Source organism: Musa acuminata, chromosome BXJ3-10 (assembly GCF_036884655.1).
Source record: "Musa acuminata AAA Group cultivar baxijiao chromosome BXJ3-10, Cavendish_Baxijiao_AAA, whole genome shotgun sequence".
Classification (NCBI taxonomy): domain Eukaryota; kingdom Viridiplantae; phylum Streptophyta; class Magnoliopsida; order Zingiberales; family Musaceae; genus Musa; species Musa acuminata.
This window is the reverse complement of record NC_088358.1, coordinates 26,912,372-26,939,099: the sequence shown is the minus strand read 5'-3', so window position 1 is coordinate 26,939,099 and position 26,728 is coordinate 26,912,372. Positions and strand designations below refer to the sequence as shown.

The following is a 26,728-nucleotide window of genomic DNA, read 5'->3' as shown; positions in this document are numbered from 1 at the left end:
ACAAGTATGATATCATGATTCACATGATGGACTATAGAATGGCCGAGTCATATCAACATAGGAATCAACCATGAGAATGTGAGGTAGAGAAATGAGAATACATTAAAAGTTTCTACAAAAGTAAAAACATATAATTAGAAATAATATATTTTAAAATATATATATACATATGTTACTTCAGAACATGTCAAATTGTAAATTCTGTAAGCCAATTGGCACTTTAGATTTATTGAATTTTAATATTTTTTTGCATAGATTATCAATCAATGTGTACATCTATTATTATCGTTATCGTCGTTATATTTCCATACCCATAAATTTATCCAACCAAGAGAATATATTTCAAAAATTTTATCCAACCAAGAGAATATATTTCAAAAATTATTAGTGGGACAACACGAAGAATGTTCTCTCTATCTATAATTTTCATCATCTAATTTGATTACAGTGAATGTTTGCCTTACGAGCTATACTGATCGACGTCATAAACTATCATCAAGCGATTGTCATCGTCAATCAACTTGCACCCTGCTAAAATTACACATAACATTACAATTTCTCAATAGAAAACCTACTTTTTCTTTGAGTTAGCTCATCATAATTTGACCTAACCAATTGATGATTCATTCCATTGAATCCTGTGATTCATCACATAAACAATGACATTATAAGCTGAGGAGAAAAGAGGAGTCTTTTGCTCCTTCCACATCGACTAAAGACCATTCTCATATTTATAGTGGGCTGCACCGGCACTATAATTACGGGATGCCTCCGATATGATATGATCTATCGTTTCATAAAATTAATTCATTAATTTGTATTCATCCATCAAATCATTAAACATAAGTAGGAAGAAAATGTTCCTACGTGCTATTCTAAAGTCATGCAATAAATCTAATTATTGTTGAACTTAAAGATTAATTGAACATTCGATGGGCGATAGATTTGACGTGAGTTTGGCGAATTGTTCGATTGGCTTGCACGTCTCGATCCATGTTGCGAGGCGTTTACAAATTGGAAGGGCGTTTACATGGGGAAGTTTGGTGGACGAGTTTGTCCTTTTAATTGAGGCCTTTTAAAGAGAAAACGATTTGAATAATGATACATCATTATTTCCGATAAATAATTATTAAACGATGTTATGCTAGTTATCGAAGATGATAAAAATTTGTTATAAGAGCATCCTTTCTCACGGTTGCAAGAATTATTACTTTGTTCTGATACCCTAAACATTGTCCAGCATATATGCATATACCTTTCTATTTTGTTCTGATAGACATTACTTTGTCCTAAACACCACCGTGTAATTAACTGTACAAGACAAAGGCCTACCCGACCAAAACATATGCAAATACTACTACTATAAACAGCCAACCACACGGTCTGGTCTGAATTCAACAAAAGACAATATGAGCGACGAAAAAGAAATATTTAAGATCGAAGCATAAGCCCTGCCGTCAATCATAGCGGAAAACCATTAAAAATAATCGCAGCATGTTTTGTTCGCGGCAAGATCATCAGCAAAGTTATTCAACTACAAACTGGACAAGAGAGAGAAACACAACAATCTTAAGAGAGAGCAAGCAACAAATATATGACTTCTTGATACCCAGATGAATAGCTCCAGCAAATAAGCACAAAAGAAGATGCTTTGTTCTAGAAGGAGTTCATTCCTGTTTTATTACTTATCATTTGGCGACTCATGATATTACTTGCATGTTGCTAATAGAATAGACAGATGTAGAATCAATTTTCAGCATTTTATTATATCGTCCCTGTCTACCACTAGAAGAACACGTCAACATAGAGGAGGCTTTACTTGGTTGTCCATATCATAGAATCGCCCCGCCAGTTGACCTCCAAGCCTCTCACTCTGCTGCTTTCCCTTTGTGTCTGTTCCTGCCAGCAGGAGAGCCACCACTGCCTCCCATCTCCAGCAGGTAGCATATCATAGAATCCACATCATCACCAAAAATGCTATATGCCTCCATGACCTGCATGTAGCCAAAACCCATGGACAGAACCATCTGCATGCTGCTGGTGAGCACCATCTCAGGCAGCAATGCCTTCTCACTATCACCTTCCGATGCAGACCGTGATGATCCCGTTGCTGTTGCATATCAATTGCTTTCCACCATGAATAAACTAAAGACTAAGTGGTAATGTTCAGGTTTCAGTGAGATTAGAACTCACTTGCCACAGAAGATGATGGTTCTGCCCTAGACGTGGAAGACTCTTGAAACGAAGGACACTGCTTCAACTTCTCTTTAGCTAGATATTCAGCCCGTGAAGCCTCCATCACCATCCTCTCAATTTCCTTCTCTGTCAGTTCCAGATCGGAGTAAAATCGCCCCTCCGCTATAAGTGCCTGTCATCATGAAATTATTTAGGGGCAGGCCTCACATCATATGGAAGAAAAAAGAGCTCCATTATGCTACTTCTCCAATGTTCCAAACAAGCAAACAACACGTTATGCCATCAAGGCACTGGAACCGTGTCAGGACCGAGTGTCCATCTCTCGAATGACAATTATTCTGAGTTCCTTTTTGCCTTCAGACATGGACATTGTAGTTAATGTAGATCAACAGATTGCAAGTACATGAACATTTGACTCAACACACTACAGAAATGAACATTTTTTATGGTCCTACACATTACCACAATGGAAAAGAAATGAACTCCCAACTAAGAAGAGGAAACAAAAGGCAAAACCAAGTAGCAAATCTTTCAAGGAAACAAAATCCTTGTTGCACATAAATGACAAAGGTGGTAAACCTATATGCAAGCGATGCTACTTACATTGTGTCCAGTTCAACATGATACTGAAAGAAGCATCTCTAGACATACTTAAAATGGAGAAGCGAACTACTACTTATACTTTTCTTTTTTGTTAAAACAAGAATATTAAAGAATACATTACAGGAAAAAAAGAAATTATCTCCATCACTGAGACAAATCATCAACTTATCAGAAATCATTAAATTCTTAAAAAAGTAGGTATTAGCACTCTAAGAAGAATTAAACTTAAGATACACTAAATCGTGGCTGCAACATCTGCTAAAATTCTAGAGCAGCTTATAAGAAAAACTAAAATCGAGTAAGCGCACATAAAGTTCAACAGAAACTAATTGTGCTAGAATAGCAGCTACACAATATAAGATGCAATGGAACTCTACAAACATACAGCAGCATTACTTACATTGTCTATTTGCTGATCCTGCTGGGCTTTAATGGCAGCCTTCACCTGGTCCTTACTAATGTTTCTCTATATTAAAAAGAAACCAGAGAAAAAAAAAGTAAGTTCAACAAATCCCCTTAAAGAGCAACCATTAGTAATACAAGTGATACCAATGCCAAATGGACCAAAATGTTAAGTGAAGTGCACTAAAGAAACAACACTTAACCATTTCAAAATGATCTCAAGATAAACTAACAGTTGGTTCATTGTCAAAATCTTCCTTTTTATTCCTCATTAGTTTTGTATTCACACATCTAAAAGAAAGGAACAAAGGGCAGAGATTTACAAGAATGGGTTGTCAGTGGACTGCAGAAGACTACGGGCAGAATAACTTACCCCTCGAAGGCTACTAAATCCAAGGCCTGCACCAATTGTCATTCTACGTGAGTCAAGAAGTGAGTTGTAATGGTTACCATGGTGGTAGCTTAACCGAATTGGAGGTGTATCAGTGATGTAATTCCCTTGAAAGATATTAATAGGTTCTGCGCATGACCATGATAGTTAAGAGCTATTCACTGACAGTTCGACCATATACAAATAATCATCAAAGTGCATAGAACCTGTGCTATAGGAGTAGATATGTATAGGACGGTTGTACATTTCAGCAAATGCCTGGATCTCAATGTTGTTTCCATAGACCTATAATAAGCCAAACATTCAATAATTAAAAAACCAAATTTAGTGGCAAAAAAATCACTTATGAAGATGAACTTACACAACATTAAACTAGTTATGAAACTAATTATATATAACACTGCATTAATCTCAATGGAGAGAACCACCGATAATCTAGAACTATTTAGAACACTAGTACAAGCAATATTCTTGCATAAAAAATTGGAAGTTCAAACCGAAGCAGTACTTCACCATATATCAACCACTAATAACAAGTTCAAGGAGGACTATGTGAAAATGTAAAAATCAAGCACATGATGATGTATAATTGCCACTTCAAGAAGGATAAGTATAGATTCAATCGGTGTAACATTACAAAGATGACAGCAGTTGACAAACAAAACCTTACAAAGTTTCTAATACTCAGAGAAACCAGAAATCAGACTGTGATATTTGATCAAGTAAAAAGAGCATGGAACTAGTTATGATCCTGCCAACTAGCCTCATTAACCTTTTTTTCTCTACAACTTCTAGTTTGTGCCAAAACATCATACATGCTTAAACTGTATATAGAAATCTCGGTTTGTATTAATTAACCAAGTCTGTAGCAAGGAGGAGGAAAAAAAAACTAAGAAGCAAATGGGAGAGTGACAGTTCTATAACTGTCAGAGTATATTACCGGAGCTATAGGTCACTAAACAACATGGCTTTCATGATCTTTGAGCACTCATTCATTGGAACGCTCATATAAATCACAATAACTCATGGGTTAGAAACGATAGGTGCCAATTACCTTGTCTCGTCTTTTCCGCTTGCAATATGATGTGAAGCCTTCAGTTACGAACTGAGAGAAATGGTCTCTCTCTTTTTCCTAAGCAAAAAGAAAACATGATATGGGTAAAAATATAATCAGCATTAAGCAAATACTAGTTAAGCATACCATATACAAATACCGAGAGGCATATTTTGGAACAAAAAATTTCCACACAGGCCTTCTCTTGGTCCATGTTTTAGTGACATGGTGGCTCTTGCCAAAGTTGATCCACATTCATGTTCTTTTTATTTTTCCAACAAAAATTAAACTAGATTCTCATTAATGGCTGTTACAAAAGATTACCCTTCAATATCTTCATTTTCTGGACAAAATTTGCTTTTGTCAACCAGTTCTAGAAGTAAAACATGTGTCAAATTATAATATTTAATTAGAATGTGTTGGTAAAACTCCTGAATATGAAAATTAGTGCAGATAAACTCTGCCAGCAATCCAGGTTAAAAAATCAAGAAGAATAAGCAACCTAAATCAATAGCAAAATTAGGCCGAAGTACCTAAGCAGTATTTTATACAGCACGCAGTCTAATTTCAGATCAAGCAGCACATATCAAATGATGTATATCATCAACAGAAGCACAATTTACGAGACTTTAATCCTAAGTAACTGATACTCTACAACTTAACCAATCTCAAGAAAATCTTTGATTTGTTAAAGCACCTAAGTTTTCCAGTTGATGACACAACACAACCGAATTCAAGAAACCTATTTCCAGTGGCTAGCATTTTGTCTGAATAGACCATCAAGTACAAGATGGCACATATAAAGTGCTCAACATCTAAGATGTCTTCCCAAAGTGGAGTAAGACAAGTCATATGCTGGGGTTACTTTGGAGAGTAACTAGTGCATAATGTTGCAAATTTAACATGTGTTCACTTAAAAAAACAGCAACAGGATAGATCAGCAAAAGTCGACAAGCACCAACACACGTTGACATTCTGTAAATGTGTATCATGCGCCTATTGTACTGGCAAGAAACATACTATCTCATGTGCACCTGCATGGTGTGGTTCTTAATCCTTAATAACAGCTGTAACAAATTATTTCTGCACCTATTTAATAACGAATAGGGTAGACACGAAAATTTATACTAGTAACAGAAATCTACATAGCAACAATACAATTAGTCAGTAGGTATCAGTGGTAACAATAATGAACTGCTAATCCTAATATGACATTTTTCTGGGTTACTAATACACACCATATAATCAACGCACATTTGTCTTGCCATGTCATATGCTTCTGGATCGCCATAGACTTGGTCTGCAACAGCCCGGAAAAGACAATTCCCATCCTCCAGCATCTTTTTTACTTCAAAACCCTTTGCCCGTCGTAATTCAGTTTCAAACAGCCTTTCTCTCTCCTGACAAAATAACCCATATTTGAACATTTGATGCCATCATACCACAAAACGGTGGGGGCATGAATAGGTGAAAAAAAAATTCATAATTATTAACTCAGAAACATGTACAAATTAATGTAATGTCATTTACAGTATAATAAAGGAGTGCAACTTTTGTAATAAATCCATATGAACCATTAAATTGGTGATATTCTCCTAAATTGTTGAGTAATTAATGCCAAAACATCTCATATAAAGAATAATTGTCAGGCTAATCAAGTGCAGCTATTGCTCATATTGACATTCCTATTAGAGACTGTACATCTTCATAAGAAGATATGCCAACAGAAAATTGAACCCTCTCTTTTCATCTATGACCATGAGTTCAGCCATTAAAAAACAAAGACTTCTATGTCTACAAGGCATAATCAAGTGATGCTCTTTTCAAGGCAAATTTTCAAAAAGACTGTTATACTATGATGACAAACACCCCACCAGAAAATTATGAGAATAAGAGTTAAAAACTAATGATAACCTTAGACAGTGGAACTTATTGCCTTGTCAACTCTTAAGCCAAGGAAAATTAATTTTGCTTCTTCAAAACATTCCATTTCAATTTTGACCCAAACCAGAAATGGAGGACTGTAACAATTTAAAGCATTCTGCAGTCCCCTTAAAAGGCTCTCAATCAATTTATCCAAATTGTTAACAAAAACACTGACGACTTCGTCATCAAAGACCAGCAGCAACAACATAAACAATCGGTTACTAGACTTATCTATTTTGAGCAGAGCAAAATACAAAGTTTTAATTTCATCATAAGCTAACCAAAGAAACTAAGAATCTCTAATGTACAGGAAAAGTAGAACCTGGTACTGTCCTACAATTTACGCTCGATGTTAGTGAGTCACAGAAACAAAGAGAGAGATAATCAAGGATGGTGGGTTTTAATCACATGCCTAGCCTTATATAGAGATGAAATTATTCATTCAAAAATATAAACCACTTAATAATGTTCTAACTTATATTCAACTTTCTTCATAACATTCGTTTGCTACCTATTTCCTCAATTTTTTACACAAAGAAGAATGTCAGAAGTTCAAAAGGTCAGGCATAGGCACTAAATCTAGATGATAAGTGCAAATATATAAAAGCCTATAACAGCTTCAGCAATGTTAAGGCATAAGAAGTCACCAAGAAGTGAGACCTATGAGATGTCAAACAAAGAAGCTAATGAGAAGAAATTTACCAATCACATGCATGCTCAAGATATCTGCACAATTTATCAAAACTGACTTAGAACATATAAGACAAAGAATCGCATAAATAATTATTTTCTATTTCACTACCTAGTCTTTGGTCTTAATAAATGAACTATAATTGCAGAAGATCCTGACAAATGCTTACAAGATTTCTGCACAGAAACTTGGCATCACAAATAATATATGTCAACAGGGTACCATACCGAATCATCATATGAGGACACGTAGCAAGGACCTTGCTCATCCGCACTGTTGTAACCTTCGCCTTCACCATATGACCTGGGAGAAGATGGCCGAGACTCTGATGGTGAGCGTGTTGATACAACCGGCCAAGCCGACTGCCTCCTTGAAGGACCAATCCTCACAGAATTTGGAGACCCCATACTAGTCCTCCTTGAACTTGGATTTGTTAACAAAGGTTTTGGAGGTGGGGCTGGTGGTGGTGGAGGGTAGGAACCTCCTGTAACAATCTGTGATGAATCACTACCTGACCGCACAGAATCTTCTTGTTCCGAGCGAAGCTCAATCACGTCATCCCTTAAAACTGCAGAAACCAAAACATCATGAGTTGAAGACTTTTCCTCCTCTTCAACATATACATTGTGCCCACCCTCAACTTTAACACCCTGGGAAGATTCATCATGCTTCAAAGTTTTATCCTCAGTGCTCTCTGATTGCTCTCCAGGGTCCTCCGGGGAACTCTGTTCTTCAAGAATATGCTTTTCTAGGTCCTCCTCCCTGGAAGTGGGGGCAGCCTGAGAGGCAGAAGATTGTGGCGCTGAGCTCGATGGAGGGCGATTGGCGTTGGAGGAAGACCCCACCGATCCACGCTGAACAAAGATTCTAGTCATCGTTCTCCGTACAATAATTCGATCTTGTCACTGCCTTAACTTCTCTCAAGCCCTTCTCGTTTCCAATTCAAAGGTTCACGGCTTCACGAATCCCTTTGTAACGAGTTCTGACCTTGGCAGAACCGACAGCGATCCCCCAGACGAACGAATCCTTGTGCTCCAGCTCCTTGCCGCAAACCAATCTTTGCATTCCCCTAACAATTCTCATGAGACCAAATTCCCCCAGTCTTCTAATCAGAAAACCCACCAAGATATGAACCTTACCAAAGCCCCGACTCGCCCGATCCAAGGCTCCAAGAAACCCCAGCTGCCTCACCCGTTCCCTGCCAAAAACCAATCCACCATCAATAATCACCCAAGAACAAACCTCTCGCAAGACAGACTCGCTCTGAATCACCAAGAAACCAAAAGGCATTCCATGAGATTCAAGCGAAGAATCGACCTAGAAAACCCTAACACACAAAGAATCCGCGGGGGAAAGACGACGCAAGAAACGAATCCGAAGAATAAGAGGGCTTGCCTTGACCGATTCCAGGGAGAATCGCCGATCTCTGCGATCAAAGAAGTGAGAGGATTCAAGAGAGAGGAGTGGGGACTGTGATGACAGCGAACAAGTCTTGGGGGGGAACGATCAACCGGAGGAGGAGAGAATAAAAGAACGGGCGGAGGGCGGAGGGCGGCTGCATCATCATCATCTTATAGGCGGACGGAGAGAGAATCGGTATGGAATTACCCTCTTAGCCTTTTTCTTGAGAGTTCGTGTTGTCTTGTTGGGGGTTAAATTGTCGTTGTACTTTTTGTGTTGCCGAAAGTACCCTCGTGATGGCGATGGGCCGAGGGTGGGGACGCGCGTCCGATTCGGTTTCACGCCCTGATGCTTCGCCGGGAAGTTAAGGTTGCGGATGAGAGCGTGTCGTCGATGGATTCGGTGTAAATGCTGCTTGCTGTGTCACTTCGACAGCGACTCTCAAATTCTTTTAGGATTGATTAACTTGGATCATCATGGAGCTTTAGGATTCGTAATAAATAGCATCAGGTTTCACATCTCGCATTTAAGTCGGATTAAAAGTATTTATTTTCAATGAAAATATAACGTGGTCATCTTGAATAATTCTACTATAAATAAAAAATAGTTGTTAATGGTTGTGGACAAATTACTTGATTGAGGATTTTTTTAAGGATATCGATGGAAATGAAAAAAATTAAAATATTTGAAGATGGACATAACATGGGTTTAATCCATATTTTTTTTATGGAATATTGATCCAGAATAACAAACTATAAGCAATGATGTGGGAGAAATAAATAATTGTTAATGAAAAATGGATATATGAAATACTACCATAGTAATATAACTAAATGTAAGTTGTCTTTTGGAGTGAGTACTATTAGGAGAACATCTTGTTGATATTCTAATTAAATCCAATGTGAATTGTCCAATGTATTTTCGAGATAAGAATATTAAACTCTTAATATATCACATGCACGAAGATTATGATTACGATAAGTTTCCTAATTCGATCTTTTTGATACCCGAGTTAGTCATTCGATACATAATAGTATGGATGTGAATGGTTCGAGGGAGCCCCCCTTCATTATATCGAAGATATATTTTTATACTTGATCGCAAATGGGTGATAGTCTCTAATCGTCCCAATGATCCCCTCTTGACTTTTTATGTACATGGGTGACAAGGGGGAATAATCCCAAACTAATTATTTTGGATCGTTTTTAGACTCTTGTCTACATGGGCAGACGGGTGAAAGGTGATCTCGATCTTTTTCTTCAATCGATGACTCCACATTATCAAATGATGATTAAGTAATAATGTACTCCCTATCAAATATAAATAAATTATCATAACTTAATTTAGATTCCATCTACATTATGATGTTTTATGTAACCTGCATCCCTTGAGTTCAAGTTTGAGGAAATAAAGAGTCTCCTATACTTAACATACTCATCAACTCTTCTAATAATCCAATTCTTAATATTTTTATATAAAAAAATCTAACTTGGTATCCAAAAAATGATCTTATCATATTTATAAAAAGAAAATGAACTAGATAGATTCCAATCATCCATCTCATTACGATTATATATATAAGTATATACAAATATATATATGTTGACCGCATTCAACTATATGTTAGTCGGGTCTATCACGTAAGTCTAGACGTGAAGAAAAAGATTATTCTTTAAAATATATTTAATTCAAGAAAAAATTTTCTGACCGTTAAATATGAATAAAAGCCTTTCGATTATAGTTTTGAAGCCAAAATACATTCCAATTTTTTTTTCTTGATTTCTTATTGATTTGACCATAAAAGTTTATTTCAAGGAGCTAATTAGAAGGTACAGAATTCATCTATAAAACTTAGATTCCAAAAAAAAAAAGGATCAATCGGATGGACATTCTGACGTGGATCAACGATCAATTTCGATATTAATAATATATAAACATACATATAATTTTAATTTCCTGCTAATAGTATTATTTTTATTAAAAAATAAAAGCTATATTTTGCTGGACTGAGTTGTGCTCATTGGCAGTCTCGTTCTTTGTGTACTCGGTTCCATGGAAATATTGCATTCTGTAGTTAGTCTATGAGCATCAAAATTTCAAGCCTGTTTAGCCATAATACTGGGAGCTTGTGTTGATCAAAGATGGTGTTTCACACATTGCTCTGAGCTACACTTGTGGTTATCAATCTGCTATCTTCTGCAGCTTTTTGCACTATTCCTTCTGTCTGCATGTCTAATTTGATTCACTCCAAAGATCATCTCATATGACAGAGGATGCGACAGCAATCGATGTTTCCTGCAGTCAGGGCTTTAAATATAGTTGACAACCTGCTGTTATAACTTTTAATCTTGAGGCTGTAACAGTGTAGATTTTTATGAGCTTGGTTATAGGTACCATGGTGGTATTACACTGCCAAGGTTTCACTTGTTTCCATTCTCATGGAGGCTGTTTCTGTGATGACATTGGTCATTCACATGCAAATCTCTGTAATCCCTATTCAGTGATGTTTTAATGATGGTATGGTGTTGTTCTAAGCTGACATTGAGGCCCAGCAGTCGAAATGGAATTGTGATAGAATGTATTCAAGGGTTGTGATTCCAATTAATTCATTTATCATGAAAAATTATAAATATTTTCGCCGAAGCCGCGAACAAGATTAGTATAAACTTGATATAAATGGGTCATCAGGTCGGTCTTAGGTTGCATTGAGCAGGTTGCAAACATATGGAGCTTCACTATGGACAGTTAATACTGAATTTAACAGCTGAAGTGCCTTCTTCTTTGTTCCAAACAAGAGGGGCTGACCAAAAGTTGTGGTATTTGACCTGCAAGCTCATGGTGGCATTTAAGCAAACAGTTCACTGTTTTCCTTAGCTGCTAATTCTGACACAAAGAAGATGAAACCAAGAGGCTCTGCTGAATTTGATGATCTTAGATAGTGGAGCAAGTAAGGTGCTTTCTACTATACTTTCCAAGTCTTTTTTTTTTCCACTGCCAATCTTCTCCAGCCACCCAACACTTCATGTGATCATTGTCACCAAATTCTCAGATGAGATATGCTTGCTTTGAACCCAAAGCAGATTTCTCTTCAAGGAAATTTCTTGGCAATGGAGTGGAGTCGTAGGTATGACTTCCACCTGCATTTATCTTTTTGACTAGCTCAGCAGCTGTGATGTTACCCATTAGCTCAAAGCTGACCATCCTCGTATGATGACAACTCAACTGGGAGTGTAAAGATGCCACTTTTCTGTCAGTTCTGCAACAGGTTAGGCCTGCATGCTTGGCATGGCCAGACTCAAAGCTGTAATGCACTGGAGCTCAGTAGGAAAATGATGCAGTGACAAGGTGTTGGAATGCAGATCTGATGTAGGAACTTTAAGAGGCAGTATATTGTTTAGAATTGGATCAGCACTGCGTATATAATGCTTAGCACAGTAATCTAATAAGTAATTCAATCAGCTCAAAAGGAGCGTATGCAGTTCGACAAAGTACATATCATTCTCCTACTCAACTATATTTCGACCATTATTGCAGCGGAAATTGAACATCGGAATTTATTGTAAGCTGAGATTTCCATGAATGCCTTCCTATGCTCCATTCATGAGAGGTCTCCTAATCTCCCATGCCTTCAGCTCTGAGACTTTGACGTCCGCTGATCCATTGTTGAACACGAAGAGATGAGCATCTTTTCCGATGGCTAAGCTGGGATAAACTCTGGATGTAATGCATGTCTTGCCTTCGGCCCCAAAGCTCTCCACTACAGAGTGATCGATCTGCATGGCACCGAGAGCACAGAGCAGAACATGCTTCAGCTAATCCAACAAGCTAAAAGAAAAGGAAGGACAGAAGGCTAAAGATTCATCAACATACCAAGCTCCTCAAAGAGATCTTGCCAGTTTTAGCTATATCCACATCGACATAGCCCGCAGAGGTCGGCCTGTATAGATTTGGCCTCATGGAGGACCTGTTTGAGCAACAGAGATGAAGAATGGTTACTGATAGAAACCGGTTTTGCATCGGCAATTAGTCGATGATCCAAACTTGATAGGAAGAGAATCTTATTGGTGCATCAGAGATCGACATCTGGACCACAGTGGTGACTACGTGTGGATGAACCGGTAAAGTGGTAGATGGAAGGTCGGAGAAGGATGGCCGACCTGGTAGGATCATGGCACATGAGGACCACATGCTTGTGTTCAGCTTTGAAGATCCTGAAGAAGACAGCAGTCTTCTCTTCCATGTTGGCTGAAGCCAAAACCAGGAGGCCGAATGGCCCAACCCCACCCTTGACGTCCGCCCTCTTCTGGCCACAGAGTGCTTCGGCATCAGTCGCCCAGGACGGATCAAAGGCCTCAGCTTTTTCCAAGCCTGAGACTTCGAATGCTACCTCCACATCCGCCTGCACCGTAAAAGAACACATCACTCGAAGAAGAAGAGTGGAACAAGAAAGCCAGTAGAGTCCAAAAGAACACAATTCTTCAGCTTTCGCTCGGCGGAAAAGTCTGTACCGGTTTGGATTGACAGAAAAGCGAAGAACAACTCAAGAAAAGAATTAAGTCTATCAAACATAATTAATTAAACGTACTTGCGAGGAGTTTATTCCTTCCACTTCAAAGGAGTTGCCACCCGAGACTTTCTTGTGCTCGACAACAACGTGTTTGCCTCTGAGGGATTCGAGCTCTTCGATTGGCCACTGGATAAGTTGTCGACCGCTGCTATCCAGCCAAATGGTTCTCGGAATAGCCTACGACAAATTCATCAAACACAAAGCGAAGATCCAGTCGATCGAAGTCTGTGGAAATCATGTGTCATGAACACTGCTGCAGCTACGAGACCGACCTGGATTCCAGCCCAGCCCTTAGCTACGTCGACGTCCTCGGCGTCCGACTCTTTCGCCCACCCCCACAAGATCCTTCGCTGCTTCTTCGGATCGAAGAACGTCTTGGAGGCGTAGAAGTTCCCATAGTCATACCTCAAACCAGTGTGATCGTCCGCCGACGTGTTGTCCGGCACGTACTTGTCTTGGTAGTGGTAGTATTTCCCCAGCGTGTAGTACTCGTACTTTCGCAGGTCCAAGCTGACCTTCAACACATGCTTCACGCCGTCGCCGTACGCGGACGTGTCCAGCCCTCGCCTCCCCGTCACCGCCACCGGGTAGAAGTCCGGGCACTCCCACATGCCGGTATCCTTGACCGTGTGCAGCGGGTGCTTGGCCTTGACCCAGTGCACGAAATCCCTGCTCCGGTACAGAATGGCCTTCCCCCTCCGGTTCCACTTGCTCCCCACCACGAGCTTCCAGTGCGTGCCGGGACCGCGCCACGCCGTGGTCGGGTCGCGGAACGCGCTGGCGTTGATGCCGTCGCCAGGGGCGATCACCGGGTTGTAGTCGGGCTTGACCCACTCGCGGAGGTAAGGGTCGGACAGATCCTTGGGGTACGCAACGTTCTGCAGTTGTCTCTGCTGGGGGTCGATGCCGGTGTAGACGATCACAGGCCTGTTGCCGGGGAGGACGGTGGCGGAGCCGGACCAGCATCCGTTGATGTCGAATGGCTTGCTGGGGCGGATGGCCGGGTCGAGTGCTATCCAGTTGACGAGGTCGGTCGACACCGAGTGGGCCCACACGATGTTACCCCACACGGAGCCATTGGGGTTGTACTGGTAGAAGAGGTGGTAGACGCCATTGAAGTACATGGGTCCTGGTTTGGTTGCTCGTCCATTAGCTTCACGAATCCGTATGTGACCAAGAAAGGTTCAGAGGAAGAGGATGATACCATTTGGATCTGGTGCATTGGATGATGATCCCATTTGGGCACGTCCATGGAAGAAGATGACAACGACACAAAAAACCACATCAGTGTTGGCATTCGATTGAAACAAATCTGACCAATAGCAAGGTGTAAATTCTAGCAGCTGTTCATTGACAATGTAAAGGGCATCATTATCCATTACATAACAATGCAAAGATACTGTGGAGCTGCAGAAAAGGGCGGCGTAAAACAAGGGGGGATCGGCTTCTTTTACGTGGTGGTCTCGGATTCCTCTTTGCTTAATCCACCGTTAAAAAGACGTTGATTAGATGCTTAAACGGTAGAGAAGAAATCTTAGCAGTCTAACGAATCGCGTAACACTCGATTACGTGGGGAAGTTAACCCCAAAATAATACCAACACGGGTTACCCGGCCGATCCAGTTCCGGCGGGACCCACAGGCGCACTGTAGCCCCGAACCAGGCCCCCGGCTAACATGCGCCGCCGGCAGAGCATGCCTCCAGGCATCAAATAGGAGGAGGTGGAGGAGAGGAACGTACCGTTGATCCAGTTCCTCGGGGGCTGGAAGTGATAACCAGTCCTCAGCCTGTTGTCGACGACGGAGGCAGGAACAGATTGGAGGGATGCAAACTCCACATGGGAGGCCTCCACCACCGCCCCTCGCCTCCTCTCGGTGGCGCAGAGGAGCCAATGCACAAGAACCACCACCAACCACGGGGTCGACCAAGCTCCGCTCGGCCTCCCCATCCCCATCCCTTCGCCCTGCAACCGACCACCAACCAAGCAAATCAGGAAGACGAAGATGACTTCAGAAGAAGACTACAGCCAAGAGAGGGAATGGTTGGAGAGGAGAAGAGTGGCCTTTCTCTTTGCTTCTGTCACTCTCACACAGTCAATGTCTTTGACAAAGATGGGTATCCATTAATTCTAAAAATATAATATGTTTATGAACTGTATTATCTCTTTCACGTTCATCGAATATACGATGAAAGAATCCCTAAATCTTAGTTATTATAAGCTAAACATTGATTTAATAGCTAGTTTGGTATGCAACTCCAGCTTTTCTGCTTAAGTTAGCTTTGTTTTTGGGGTTCGATAACAAAGAACAGATGATTTGCAGGAGAAGCGACTCGAGCACATGATAATATGTTCTTCATTAAGATAACAAAGGGATTGATTCTGATATTTAAACCGTTAATGTAAGTATATACACTCTTATAATGCGATAAGAAAAGTAAACAAACAACAAAAAGAAAGAGAGATAAGATAGATAGAGACATTGAGAAAAGATTGATTAGGTCAACGTCGGTAGATGTTGAGGATTCACAGGCAGAAATCAGTAAATTAACTAATAATTTATTTACAGATCTAGAGGAGGCATTTTTTTATTTTTTTTAATATTTTGCTTATTTGTTTAATTTTCAACCAAATATCCTAAATATAGTAATCGTAATTACATTAAGGATTTTTTCCTTACTTTTTGAAAATTTCCATTGGACGTTATTATTTCGAAAGGTTTTTAAAATAATATTTTTTATAAAATAATTATTTTACCATTATCCTCTCGATCTTATCTCTACCGTTGACTTTGTTGAAACCTAACATGTGAGGACAATGTTCACCGAGAATCAATAAGGGTGACCCCGAATGCAATGAGAGGGGTGACAATTCTCATGCGATACGCAAAGGACGACTGTGGTCGAAGGCGGTATAGAGAAAAATATCCTTTCGTATTTGTATGAATCTCTATGATCTATTATAAATAGAAAACCCTTAATCGATTCGATAAAAGAAATAGATAAAATAATCTTTTCGACTTATGAAGGTGTTATTTTAAAAAAATTTAAAGTAAAAGTGTTCTAAGAAAAATCTTAAAAAATAAAAATTTTATTTGAGAATTCGCTCATATATTAATTAGAAGAAATAAAAGGAAGCCATCAGTAGTTTCTTCATCTTCTTTTCCTTCCTGAGATCTGACAAAACAAGATGAGGTTGGCTTAGTTGATAAGGATCTTTAAGATTTAAATTTAAATTTTATTATTTTTTTATTAAAAATTATTTTTTTATATAAACGAAGAAAAATACTTTAGATTTATAAATTAGAATTTTCATTTCTGGACTCAATAAACTAAGGCTCATTGTTTTATAAGTCGATCGACATATTTTTCTTGTGAATGTTTAAAAAAATATTTGTTTTAAACATGATATTAGAAAAAAATAGATTTTTTTTCTTTTCAAATGATTATATTAATCACTAAATCTAATATCCTAAAACCCACATGAAAATGCATCCTATAAAATATAAAACAAAACTATCAGTAGCGACAAAAAACAAAACAAAAAAAAGAATCTTTAATGTAGCATCGGTCTTATCTCCCAATCCTTCACATAATACTCATATCCAAAGATAATTCAGATCAAACCTCTCTTTCTCTTTCCCGGAAACATGGTCATCATGCATCTCAGCTACGTGAAGAATAATGTGATTGCTATGCTATCTTTCAAATGAAAGTTTTTTTTGCCGTGCACTCCTTTGAAAGAGAAAGAGTGCTATGATCCAACAAGCACTCGTCTCTTCCAAAGGAAAAGCGAGAGGAAAGGAAGATGGTGTTTGAGCACCGGAGAACACCTCGACCACTTCTGTGGGTGGATGACGACTGTCATCGTTTATCCTTTTGTCTTAGAAAAATAGTTGACAATGATAAGGCCAGCAGTGACAACTCCTGATATCATCGATAGTCTCTCTTCTACTCTAATGTTCATTACATAAGGAAATGAGTTCATTTATATATGTGCTGATGGAGGATTGTTACCTTTAGGAGCTCATAGCATGCTGTATGAAGCTATTAATTTATTGAAGCATGTCTCGACCCATCTTGTGTGATGATCTAGATTTGTTCACGGAGGATTTGGCCAAACTTTGGCCATGAGATTATTATTGTGCTTGATTTTAACAAATTAATTGTGTGTTTTTTGCCATTCACTCCTTTGTAAGAGAAAGAATGCTAGGATCCAAACAGCACTGTCTCTTTCAAAGGAAAAGAGAGAAAAGAAGATGGCGTTTGAGCACCGGAGAACACATCTGTGGATGGATTACGACTTATCCTTTTGACTTAGAAAATAGTTGGCAATGATAGGACCAGTGGTGCCAACTCGTGATGTCATCGATAGTCTCTCTTGCACTTTTCATATTATTTACATGAGGAAATGAGTTCATTTATATCAGTGTTGATGGAGGATTATTACCTTCAGGCGATCATAGTCTGTTGTATGAAGCTATTAATTTATTGAAGCATGTATCGACCCATCTTGTGTGATGATGGTAGATTTATTTACGAAGGATTTAGTCAAAGTTTGGCCATGAGATTCTTATTGTGCTTGATTTTAGCAAATTAAAACTCTAAATTATAAATGTCGAGCATCAATACAGTTTATTTTTTTATATAAAATATAAAAAAAAATGTAGAAAAAATGATAAAGATGGATCATGTATATTGAGAGGGTGAAATAAGAACAGAGGAAAGGACATTGATGTTTGAATGGGATACTGATTCGGAACTAATAGATATTTTCTTGTAACAAATTATACTTGTAATTATGATTTTTATTTATATATTTCTATAGTTTTAACTGTAATTGTTGGTGAACCGATGCACGACCTGGTCAACGGGTCGATGTCAGAAGCTCGCGATCGGTCTCGTCCATAAGTCAGGGTGCGGATGCTGTCTGAGAGGGCGTGCTTCTCGGTAGAGATATGGACACCGTCTTTGGGGAGTACGTCTCGGGTCGGGGAGGTCGGACATCCGAAGGCGATCGCGCTCTTGCACACAAGGCCCTCGTCGGGTGGTTCCCGACTTTGGCCTCTCGACGACTAAGTTCGTGATTGTTCTTCCATTCTCTTTTTTGCCTCCCCCTAGCCAGATGCCGGTCAGGAGTTTTTATACTACTATACAAGGGTTAGTCATACGCGGGTTTGACACGGCAGCCAATCCTCGAGGGGCGAGATAGTACCTTCGTGCGGCCGCCGTCCCAGAATGCACGGAACGACATCATACGACGATGTCCCGAGCTTTCCGGGATGGGATGTGCCGAGGAATACCTTGGTATAGATCTTGTTTGGTGTGTGGCCTCCTTGTGTTAACTTGGCGAGGGCGTGGTGTGCGTCAATTGGGACGTGGTCGGGACCCAAAAAAAATGCCTCATGATTAGAAACCGTGATAATAGGTGTCATCGTGAAAAGATATAACTATCGATTTTACAATAGTAGGTAAAAGTCTGAATTAATAGTTTATATGTCACTGTGGATCCATAATTACAGTAATAGATTCTTTTATCCTACAAATAAAAATCACAGTAATAATTTAGTTATTATCGTGATAGATACTTTTACCCAACAAAAGAAAACCAAAGTAATAGTCAGCTATTACTGTGATTATTCAACTAAAGTAATGATACTTTTACTATGCAAAGGACAACCACAATAATAGTTTAGTTATTACTGTGATTATTTGACTGCAGCAATAGATACTTTTGTTGTGCAATTTTACACTGGTCGGGGAGTCATGACTCAGCTCGATTCCGATGACACAAGGTCATCCAAGTGGATTTCTAAGGTGAGAGAATCGATGTCGGGTCGAGTCAAAGCATCATTTGTTGGATCGACCCAGGGTAGAGCATGATCTTAGATTCTTACTTCATTGTCGTGTTACAGTACAAAAGGTCAATATCGAAAGGATAATTCTTGACTCAGATCCCTCGTAAGCTTAATTTAATATGATGAGTTGAGAGTGTTTTTAGTGTCCGAGATTCGATCTTGTAACTTTGGCTAGGGGGTCGACTTTTGTACCTGTAATCGAGGGTTGGTCGTACCCGATCTATTAACAATCATCGAGGCTCCGGGCAATTAACGCATACACTCCGCATTACGTAGATCGACCTGTATAGTTTCATGTCGCGTAATGTCATTTTGCATGTTCTCGGGTGGTTTCGTGCTATGCGACATCGTCTCGTACGATCTCGCGCGACACGAGAATGATATGCCATCTCGCAGGGGTCTGAGGTGCCATGTTGGTGCACCACGTCGACTCTAAAACTCCATTATAGCTCTGACATGGTTGTTGATCGATGATTAAAGGATGATACTAGAATATACCTTATCAACTTTTATTCCAAAACAAATTATCATAATCATAATTCATATATTTTTACTATTATTTAATTACATAAATAGATACACTTCCAATGAAAAGATAACCACAATAGTATACAAATTATTATGATACACTAACCACAATGATAGCTCACAATTCAGAAAAAGGAAGACAAAATCCTTTTATTAACCAAATCAATTGATACAAAAATCATAGTACCAACTTTTAAGTAGATCCAACGTCATATACAGATGCAAACAAAGAACTTTTTTCTTGAAAGTTTTGAGTAGCATAATATCAAAAAAAATTAAAAAAGAAATCCTTGGTAGTACTTCTCTCAGAGTCAGGTGCTTGAAGAGAGTGAATGATAATGATTTGATACATAAATATAAATATAAAATTATATGATAAAATAAGTTTTTAACATATTATCTGTTCGAGAAGCTCTTTTATACAGAAATATTTGCAATTGAGTTGGGGGGTTAAATTGTCATTGTACTTTTACGTGTTGCCGAACGTACCCTCGTGATGGCGATGGGCGAAGGGTGGGGACGCGCGTCCGATTAGGTTTCACGCTCTGATGCTTCGCCGGGAAGTCAAGGTTGCGGATGACAGCGGGTCGTCGATGGATTCGGTGTCAATGCTGCTTGCTGTGTCACTTTCGACAGCGACTCTCAAATTCTTTTTGGATTGATGATTAACTTGGATCATCATGAGGTGTGAACAGTTTTTGGAGCTTTAGGATTCGTAATAGCATCAAGTTTACACGTCTCGCATTTAAGTCGGATTAAAGTACTTATTTTCAATGAAAATATAACGTGGTCATCTTGAATATTTTTACTATAAATAAAAAATAGTTGTTCACGGTTGTGGACAAATTACTTGATTGAGGATTTTTTGAAGGATATTGATGAAAATAAAAAAAATTAAAATATTTGAAGATGGACATAACATGGGTTTAATCCATGATTTTTTTTTGGGAATATTGATCCCAAATAACAAACTATAAGCAATGATGTGGAAGAAATAAATAATTTTTAATAAAAAATGGATATATGAAATACTACCATAGTAACATAACTAAATGTAAGTTGTCTTTTGGAGTGAGTACTATTAGGAGAACATGTTGTTGATATTCTAATTAAATCCGATGTGGTTTAGACTCATATGAGCAAGATTGTTCAATGTATTTTTGAGATAAGAATATTAAGCTCCTAATATATCACATGCACGAAGATTATGATTACGATAAGTTTCCTAATATGATCTTTTTGATATCCGAGTTAGTCATTCGATACATAATAGTATAGATGTGAATGGTTCAAGAGAGCCCTCTATATTATATCGAAGATATATTTTTATGCTTGATCGCAGAGGGGCGATAGTCTCTAATCGTCCCAATGATCTTCTCTTGACTTTTTATGTATATGGGCGATAAGGGGGATAACCCCAAACTAATTATATTGGATCGTTTTTAGACTCTTGTCTACATGGGTGAAAGGTGGCTTCGATCTTTTTCTCCAATCGATGACTCCACGTTATCAAATGACGATTAAATAATAATATACTCTCTATCAAATATAAATAAATTATCATAACTTAATTTAGATTCGATCTACATTATGATGTTTTATGTAGCTTGCATCACTTGAGTTGAGGAAATAAAGAGAGTCTCCTATACTTAACAAACTCATCAACTCTTCTGATTATTCAATTCTTAATATTTTTATATAAAAAAATATAACTTGGTATCCAAGAAATGTTCTTATCATATTTATAAAAGAAAAATGAACTAGATAGATTCCAATCATCCATCTTATTAAGAATATATACATAAGTATATATAAATATACATGTGTTGACCGCATTCAACTACATGTTAGTCGGGCCTAGACGTAAAGAAAAAGATTATTCTTTAAAATATATTTAATTCAATAAATAATTTCCTAACTGTTAAATATGAATAAAAGCCTTTCGGTTATAGTTTTGAAGCCAAAATACATTCCAAATTTTTTTTCTTTGATTTCTTATTGATTTGACCATAAAAGGTTATTTCAAGGAGCTAATTAGAAGGTACAAAATTCATCTATAAAACTTAGTTAGATTCCAAAAAAAAAAAGGATCAATCGGATGGACATTCTGACGTGGATCAACGATCAATTTCGATATTAATAATATATAAACATACATATAATTTTAATTTCCTGCTAATAGTATTCTTTTTATTAAAAAATAAAAGCTATATTTTGCTGGACTGAGTTGTGCTCATTGGCAGTCTCGTTCTTTGTGTACTCGGTTCCATGGAAATATTGCATTCTGTAGTTAGTCTATGAGCATCAAAATTTCAAGCCTGTTTAGCCATAATACTGGGAGCTTGTGTTGATCAAAGATGGTGTTTCACACATTGCTCTGAGCTACACTTGTGGTTATCAATCTGCTATCTTCTGCAGCTTTTTGCACTATTCCTTCTGTCTGCATGTCTAATTTGATTCACTCCAAAGATCATCTCATATGACAGAGGATGCGACAGCAATCGATGTTTCCTGCAGTCAGGGCTTTAAATATAGTTGACAACCTGCTGTTATAACTTTTAATCTTGAGGCTGTAACAGTGTAGATTTTTATGAGCTTGGTTATAGGTACCATGGTGGTATTACACTGCCAAGGTTTCACTTGTTTCCATTCTCATGGAGGCTGTTTCTGTGATGACATTGGTCATTCACATGCAAATCTCTGTAATCCCTATTCAGTGATGTTTTAATGATGGTATGGTGTTGTTCTAAGCTGGCATTGAGGCCCAGCAGTCGAAATGGAATTGTGATAGAATGTATTCAAGGGTTGTGATTCCAATTAATTCATTTATCATGAAAAATTATAACAAGATTAGTATAAACTTGATATAAATGGGTCATCAGGTCGGTCTTAGGTTGCATTGAGCAGGTTGCAAACATATGGAGCTTCACTATGGACAGTTAATACTGAATTTAACAGCTGAAGTGCCTTCTTCTTTGTTCCAAACAAGAGGGGCTGACCAAAAGTTGTGGTATTTGACCTGCAAGCTCATGGTGGCATTTAAGCAAACAGTTCACTGTTTTCCTTAGCTGCTAATTCTGACACAAAGAAGATGAAACCAAGAGGCTCTGCTGAATTTGATGATCTTAGATAGTGGAGCAAGTAAGGTGCTTTCTACTATACTTTCCAAGTCTTTTTTTTTTCCACTGCCAATCTTCTCCAGCCACCCAACACTTCATGTGATCATTGTCACCAAATTCTCAGATGAGATATGCTTGCTTTGAACCCAAAGCAGATTTCTCTTCAAGGAAATTTCTTGGCAATGGAGTGGAGTCGTAGGTATGACTTCCACCTGCATTTATCTTTTTGACTAGCTCAGCAGCTGTGATGTTACCCATTAGCTCAAAGCTGACCATCCTCGTATGATGACAACTCAACTGGGAGTGTAAAGATGCCACTTTTCTGTCAGTTCTGCAACAGGTTAGGCCTGCATGCTTGGCATGGCCAGACTCAATGCTGTAATGCACTGGAGCTCAGTAGGAAGATGATGCAGTGACAAGGTGTTGGAATGCAGATCTGATGTAGGAACTTTAAGAGGCAGTATATTGTTTAGAATTGGATCAGCACTGCGTATATAATGCTTAGCACAGTAATATAATAAGTTACAGATTCAATCAGCTCAAAAGGAGCGTATGCAGTTCGACAAAGTACATATCATTCTCCTACTCAACTATATTTCGACCATTATTGCAGCGGAAATTGAACATCGGAATTTATTGTAAGCTGAGATTTCCATGAATGCCTTCCTATGCTCCATTCATGAGAGGTCTCCTAATCTCCCATGCCTTCAGCTCAGAGACTTTGACGTCCGCTGATCCATTGTTGAACACGAAGAGATGAGCATCTTTTCCGATGGCTAAGCTGGGATAAACTCTGGATGTAATGCATGTCTTGCCTTCGGCCCCAAAGCTCTCCACTACAGAGTGATCGATCTGCATGGCACCGAGAGCACAGAGCAGAACATGCTTCAGCTAATCCAACAAGCTAAAAGAAAAGGAAGGACAGAAGGCTAAAGATTCATCAACATACCAAGCTCCTCAAAGAGATCTTGCCAGTTTTAGCTATATCCACATCGACATAGCCCGCAGAGGTCGGCCTGTATAGATTTGGCCTCATGGAGGACCTGTTTGAGCAACAGAGATGAAGAATGGTTACTGATAGAAACCGGTTTTGCATCGGCAATTAGTCGATGATCCAAACTTGATAGGAAGAGAATCTTATTGGTGCATCAGAGATCGACATCTGGACCACAGTGGTGACTACGTGTGGATGAACCGGTAAAGTGGTAGATGGAAGGTCGGAGAAGGATGGCCGACCTGGTAGGATCATGGCACATGAGGACCACATGCTTGTGTTCAGCTTTGAAGATCCTGAAGAAGACAGCAGTCTTCTCTTCCATGTTGGCTGAAGCCAAAACCAGGAGGCCGAATGGCCCAACCCCACCCTTGACGTCCGCCCTCTTCTGGCCACAGAGTGCTTCGGCATCAGTCGCCCAGGACGGATCAAAGGCCTCAGCTTTTTCCAAGCCTGAGACTTCGAATGCTACCTCCACATCCGCCTGCACCGTAAAAGAACACATCACTCGAAGAAGAAGAGTGGAACAAGAAAGCCAGTAGAGTCCAAAAGAACACAATTCTTCAGCTTTCGCTCGGCGGAAAAGTCTGTACCGGTTTGGATTGACAGAAAAGCGAAGAACAACTCAAGAAAAGAATTAAGTCTATCAAACATAATTAATTAAACGTACTTGCGAGGAGTTTATTCCTTCCACTTCAAAGGAGTTGCCACCCGAGACTTTCTTGTGCTCGACAACAACGTGTTTGCCTCTGAGGGATTCGAGCTCTTCGATTGGCCACTGGATAAGTTGTCGACCGCTGCTATCCAGCCAAATGGTTCTCGGAATAGCCTACGACAAATTCATCAAACACAAAGCGAAGATCCAGTCGATCGAAGTCTGTGGAAATCATGTGTCATGAACACTGCTGCAGCTACGAGACCGACCTGGATTCCAGCCCAGCCCTTAGCTACGTCGACGTCCTCGGCGTCCGACTCTTTCGCCCACCCCCACAAGATCCTTCGCTGCTTCTTCGGATCGAAGAACGTCTTGGAGGCGTAGAAGTTCCCATAGTCATACCTCAAACCAGTGTGATCGTCCGCCGACGTGTTGTCCGGCACGTACTTGTCTTGGTAGTGGTAGTATTTCCCCAGCGTGTAGTACTCGTACTTTCGCAGGTCCAAGCTGACCTTCAACACATGCTTCACGCCGTCGCCGTACGCGGACGTGTCCAGCCCTCGCCTCCCCGTCACCGCCACCGGGTAGAAGTCCGGGCACTCCCACATGCCGGTATCCTTGACCGTGTGCAGCGGGTGCTTGGCCTTGACCCAGTGCACGAAATCCCTGCTCCGGTACAGAATGGCCTTCCCCCTCCGGTTCCACTTGCTCCCCACCACGAGCTTCCAGTGCGTGCCGGGACCGCGCCACGCCGTGGTCGGGTCGCGGAACGCGCTGGCGTTGATGCCGTCGCCAGGGGCGATCACCGGGTTGTAGTCGGGCTTGACCCACTCGCGGAGGTAAGGGTCGGACAGATCCTTGGGGTACGCAACGTTCTGCAGTTGTCTCTGCTGGGGGTCGATGCCGGTGTAGACGATCACAGGCCTGTTGCCGGGGAGGACGGTGGCGGAGCCGGACCAGCATCCGTTGATGTCGAATGGCTTGCTGGGGCGGATGGCCGGGTCGAGTGCTATCCAGTTGACGAGGTCGGTCGACACCGAGTGGGCCCACACGATGTTACCCCACACGGAGCCATTGGGGTTGTACTGGTAGAAGAGGTGGTAGACGCCATTGAAGTACATGGGTCCTGGTTTGGTTGCTCGTCCATTAGCTTCACGAATCCGTATGTGACCAAGAAAGGTTCAGAGGAAGAGGATGATACCATTTGGATCTGGTGCATTGGATGATGATCCCATTTGGGCACGTCCATGGAAGAAGATGACAACGACACAAAAAACCACATCAGTGTTGGCATTCGATTGAAACAAATCTGACCAATAGCAAGGTGTAAATTCTAGCAGCTGTTCATTGACAATGTAAAGGGCATCATTATCCATTACATAACAATGCAAAGATACTGTGGAGCTGCAGAAAAGGGCGGCGTAAAACAAGGGGGGATCGGCTTCTTTTACGTGGTGGTCTCGGATTCCTCTTTGCTTAATCCACCGTTAAAAAGACGTTGATTAGATGCTTAAACGGTAGAGAAGAAATCTTAGCAGTCTAACGAATCGCGTAACACTCGATTACGTGGGGAAGTTAACCCCAAAATAATACCAACACGGGTTACCCGGCCGATCCAGTTCCGGCGGGACCCACAGGCGCACTGTAGCCCCGAACCAGGCCCCCGGCTAACATGCGCCGCCGGCAGAGCATGCCTCCAGGCATCAAATAGGAGGAGGTGGAGGAGAGGAACGTACCGTTGATCCAGTTCCTCGGGGGCTGGAAGTGATAACCAGTCCTCAGCCTGTTGTCGACGACGGAGGCAGGAACAGATTGGAGGGATGCAAACTCCACATGGGAGGCCTCCACCACCGCCCCTCGCCTCCTCTCGGTGGCGCAGAGGAGCCAATGCACAAGAACCACCACCAACCACGGGGTCGACCAAGCTCCGCTCGGCCTCCCCATCCCCATCCCTTCGCCCTGCAACCGACCACCAACCAAGCAAATCAGGAAGACGAAGATGACTTCAGAAGAAGACTACAGCCAAGAGAGGGAATGGTTGGAGAGGAGAAGAGTGGCCTTTCTCTTTGCTTCTGTCACTCTCACACAGTCAATGTCTTTGACAAAGATGGGTATCCATTAATTCTAAAAATATAATATGTTTATGAACTGTATTATCTCTTTCACGTTCATCGAATATACGATGAAAGAATCCCTAAATCTTAGTTATTATAAGCTAAACATTGATTTAATAGCTAGTTTGGTATGCAACTCCAGCTTTTCTGCTTAAGTTAGCTTTGTTTTTGGGGTTCGATAACAAAGAACAGATGATTTGCAGGAGAAGCGACTCGAGCACATGATAATATGT

At 40.0% G+C, this 26,728-nt stretch overlaps 3 protein-coding genes across 4 annotated transcripts; all 3 read right to left on the bottom strand.

Moving 5' to 3' along the window:
• Positions 1 to 1,582: 1,582 nt before the first annotated feature.
• LOC103968367 (OVARIAN TUMOR DOMAIN-containing deubiquitinating enzyme 6) lies at positions 1,583 to 8,799 on the bottom strand. 2 transcript variants are annotated; one of them, XM_009381543.3, is made up of 10 exons: positions 8,659 to 8,799; positions 8,403 to 8,461; positions 7,491 to 8,320; positions 5,885 to 6,046; positions 4,647 to 4,724; positions 3,799 to 3,877; positions 3,575 to 3,720; positions 3,200 to 3,265; positions 2,194 to 2,368; positions 1,583 to 2,110 (listed from the first exon to the last, which is right to left on the bottom strand). In XM_009381543.3, exons 3-10 carry the CDS (start codon positions 8,136 to 8,138, stop codon positions 1,869 to 1,871), a joined length of 1,596 nt encoding a protein of 531 aa, XP_009379818.2. In that variant the 5' UTR covers positions 8,139 to 8,320; positions 8,403 to 8,461; positions 8,659 to 8,799; the 3' UTR covers positions 1,583 to 1,868. The 2 variants fall into 2 exon arrangements, with proteins under 2 accessions (XP_009379818.2, XP_065027764.1); XM_065171692.1 differs by having other exon boundaries at positions 7,491 to 8,461.
• A 3,281-nt stretch (positions 8,800 to 12,080) lies between these two features.
• Positions 12,081 to 15,286, bottom strand: LOC135651645 (beta-fructofuranosidase, insoluble isoenzyme 3-like). The gene is made up of 7 exons (XM_065171902.1): positions 14,971 to 15,286; positions 14,436 to 14,444; positions 13,504 to 14,360; positions 13,250 to 13,408; positions 12,822 to 13,063; positions 12,535 to 12,628; positions 12,081 to 12,437 (listed from the first exon to the last, which is right to left on the bottom strand). Exons 1-7 carry the CDS (start codon positions 15,182 to 15,184, stop codon positions 12,252 to 12,254), a joined length of 1,761 nt encoding a protein of 586 aa, XP_065027974.1. The 5' UTR covers positions 15,185 to 15,286; the 3' UTR covers positions 12,081 to 12,251.
• A 7,911-nt stretch (positions 15,287 to 23,197) lies between these two features.
• LOC135651608 (beta-fructofuranosidase, insoluble isoenzyme 3-like) lies at positions 23,198 to 26,433 on the bottom strand. Its single transcript, XM_065171820.1, has 7 exons — positions 26,118 to 26,433; positions 25,583 to 25,591; positions 24,651 to 25,507; positions 24,397 to 24,555; positions 23,969 to 24,210; positions 23,682 to 23,775; positions 23,198 to 23,584 (listed from the first exon to the last, which is right to left on the bottom strand). The coding sequence occupies exons 1-7, from the start codon at positions 26,329 to 26,331 to the stop codon at positions 23,399 to 23,401; spliced, it is 1,761 nt and encodes a 586-aa protein (XP_065027892.1). The 5' UTR covers positions 26,332 to 26,433; the 3' UTR covers positions 23,198 to 23,398.
• Positions 26,434 to 26,728: the final 295 nt, after the last annotated feature.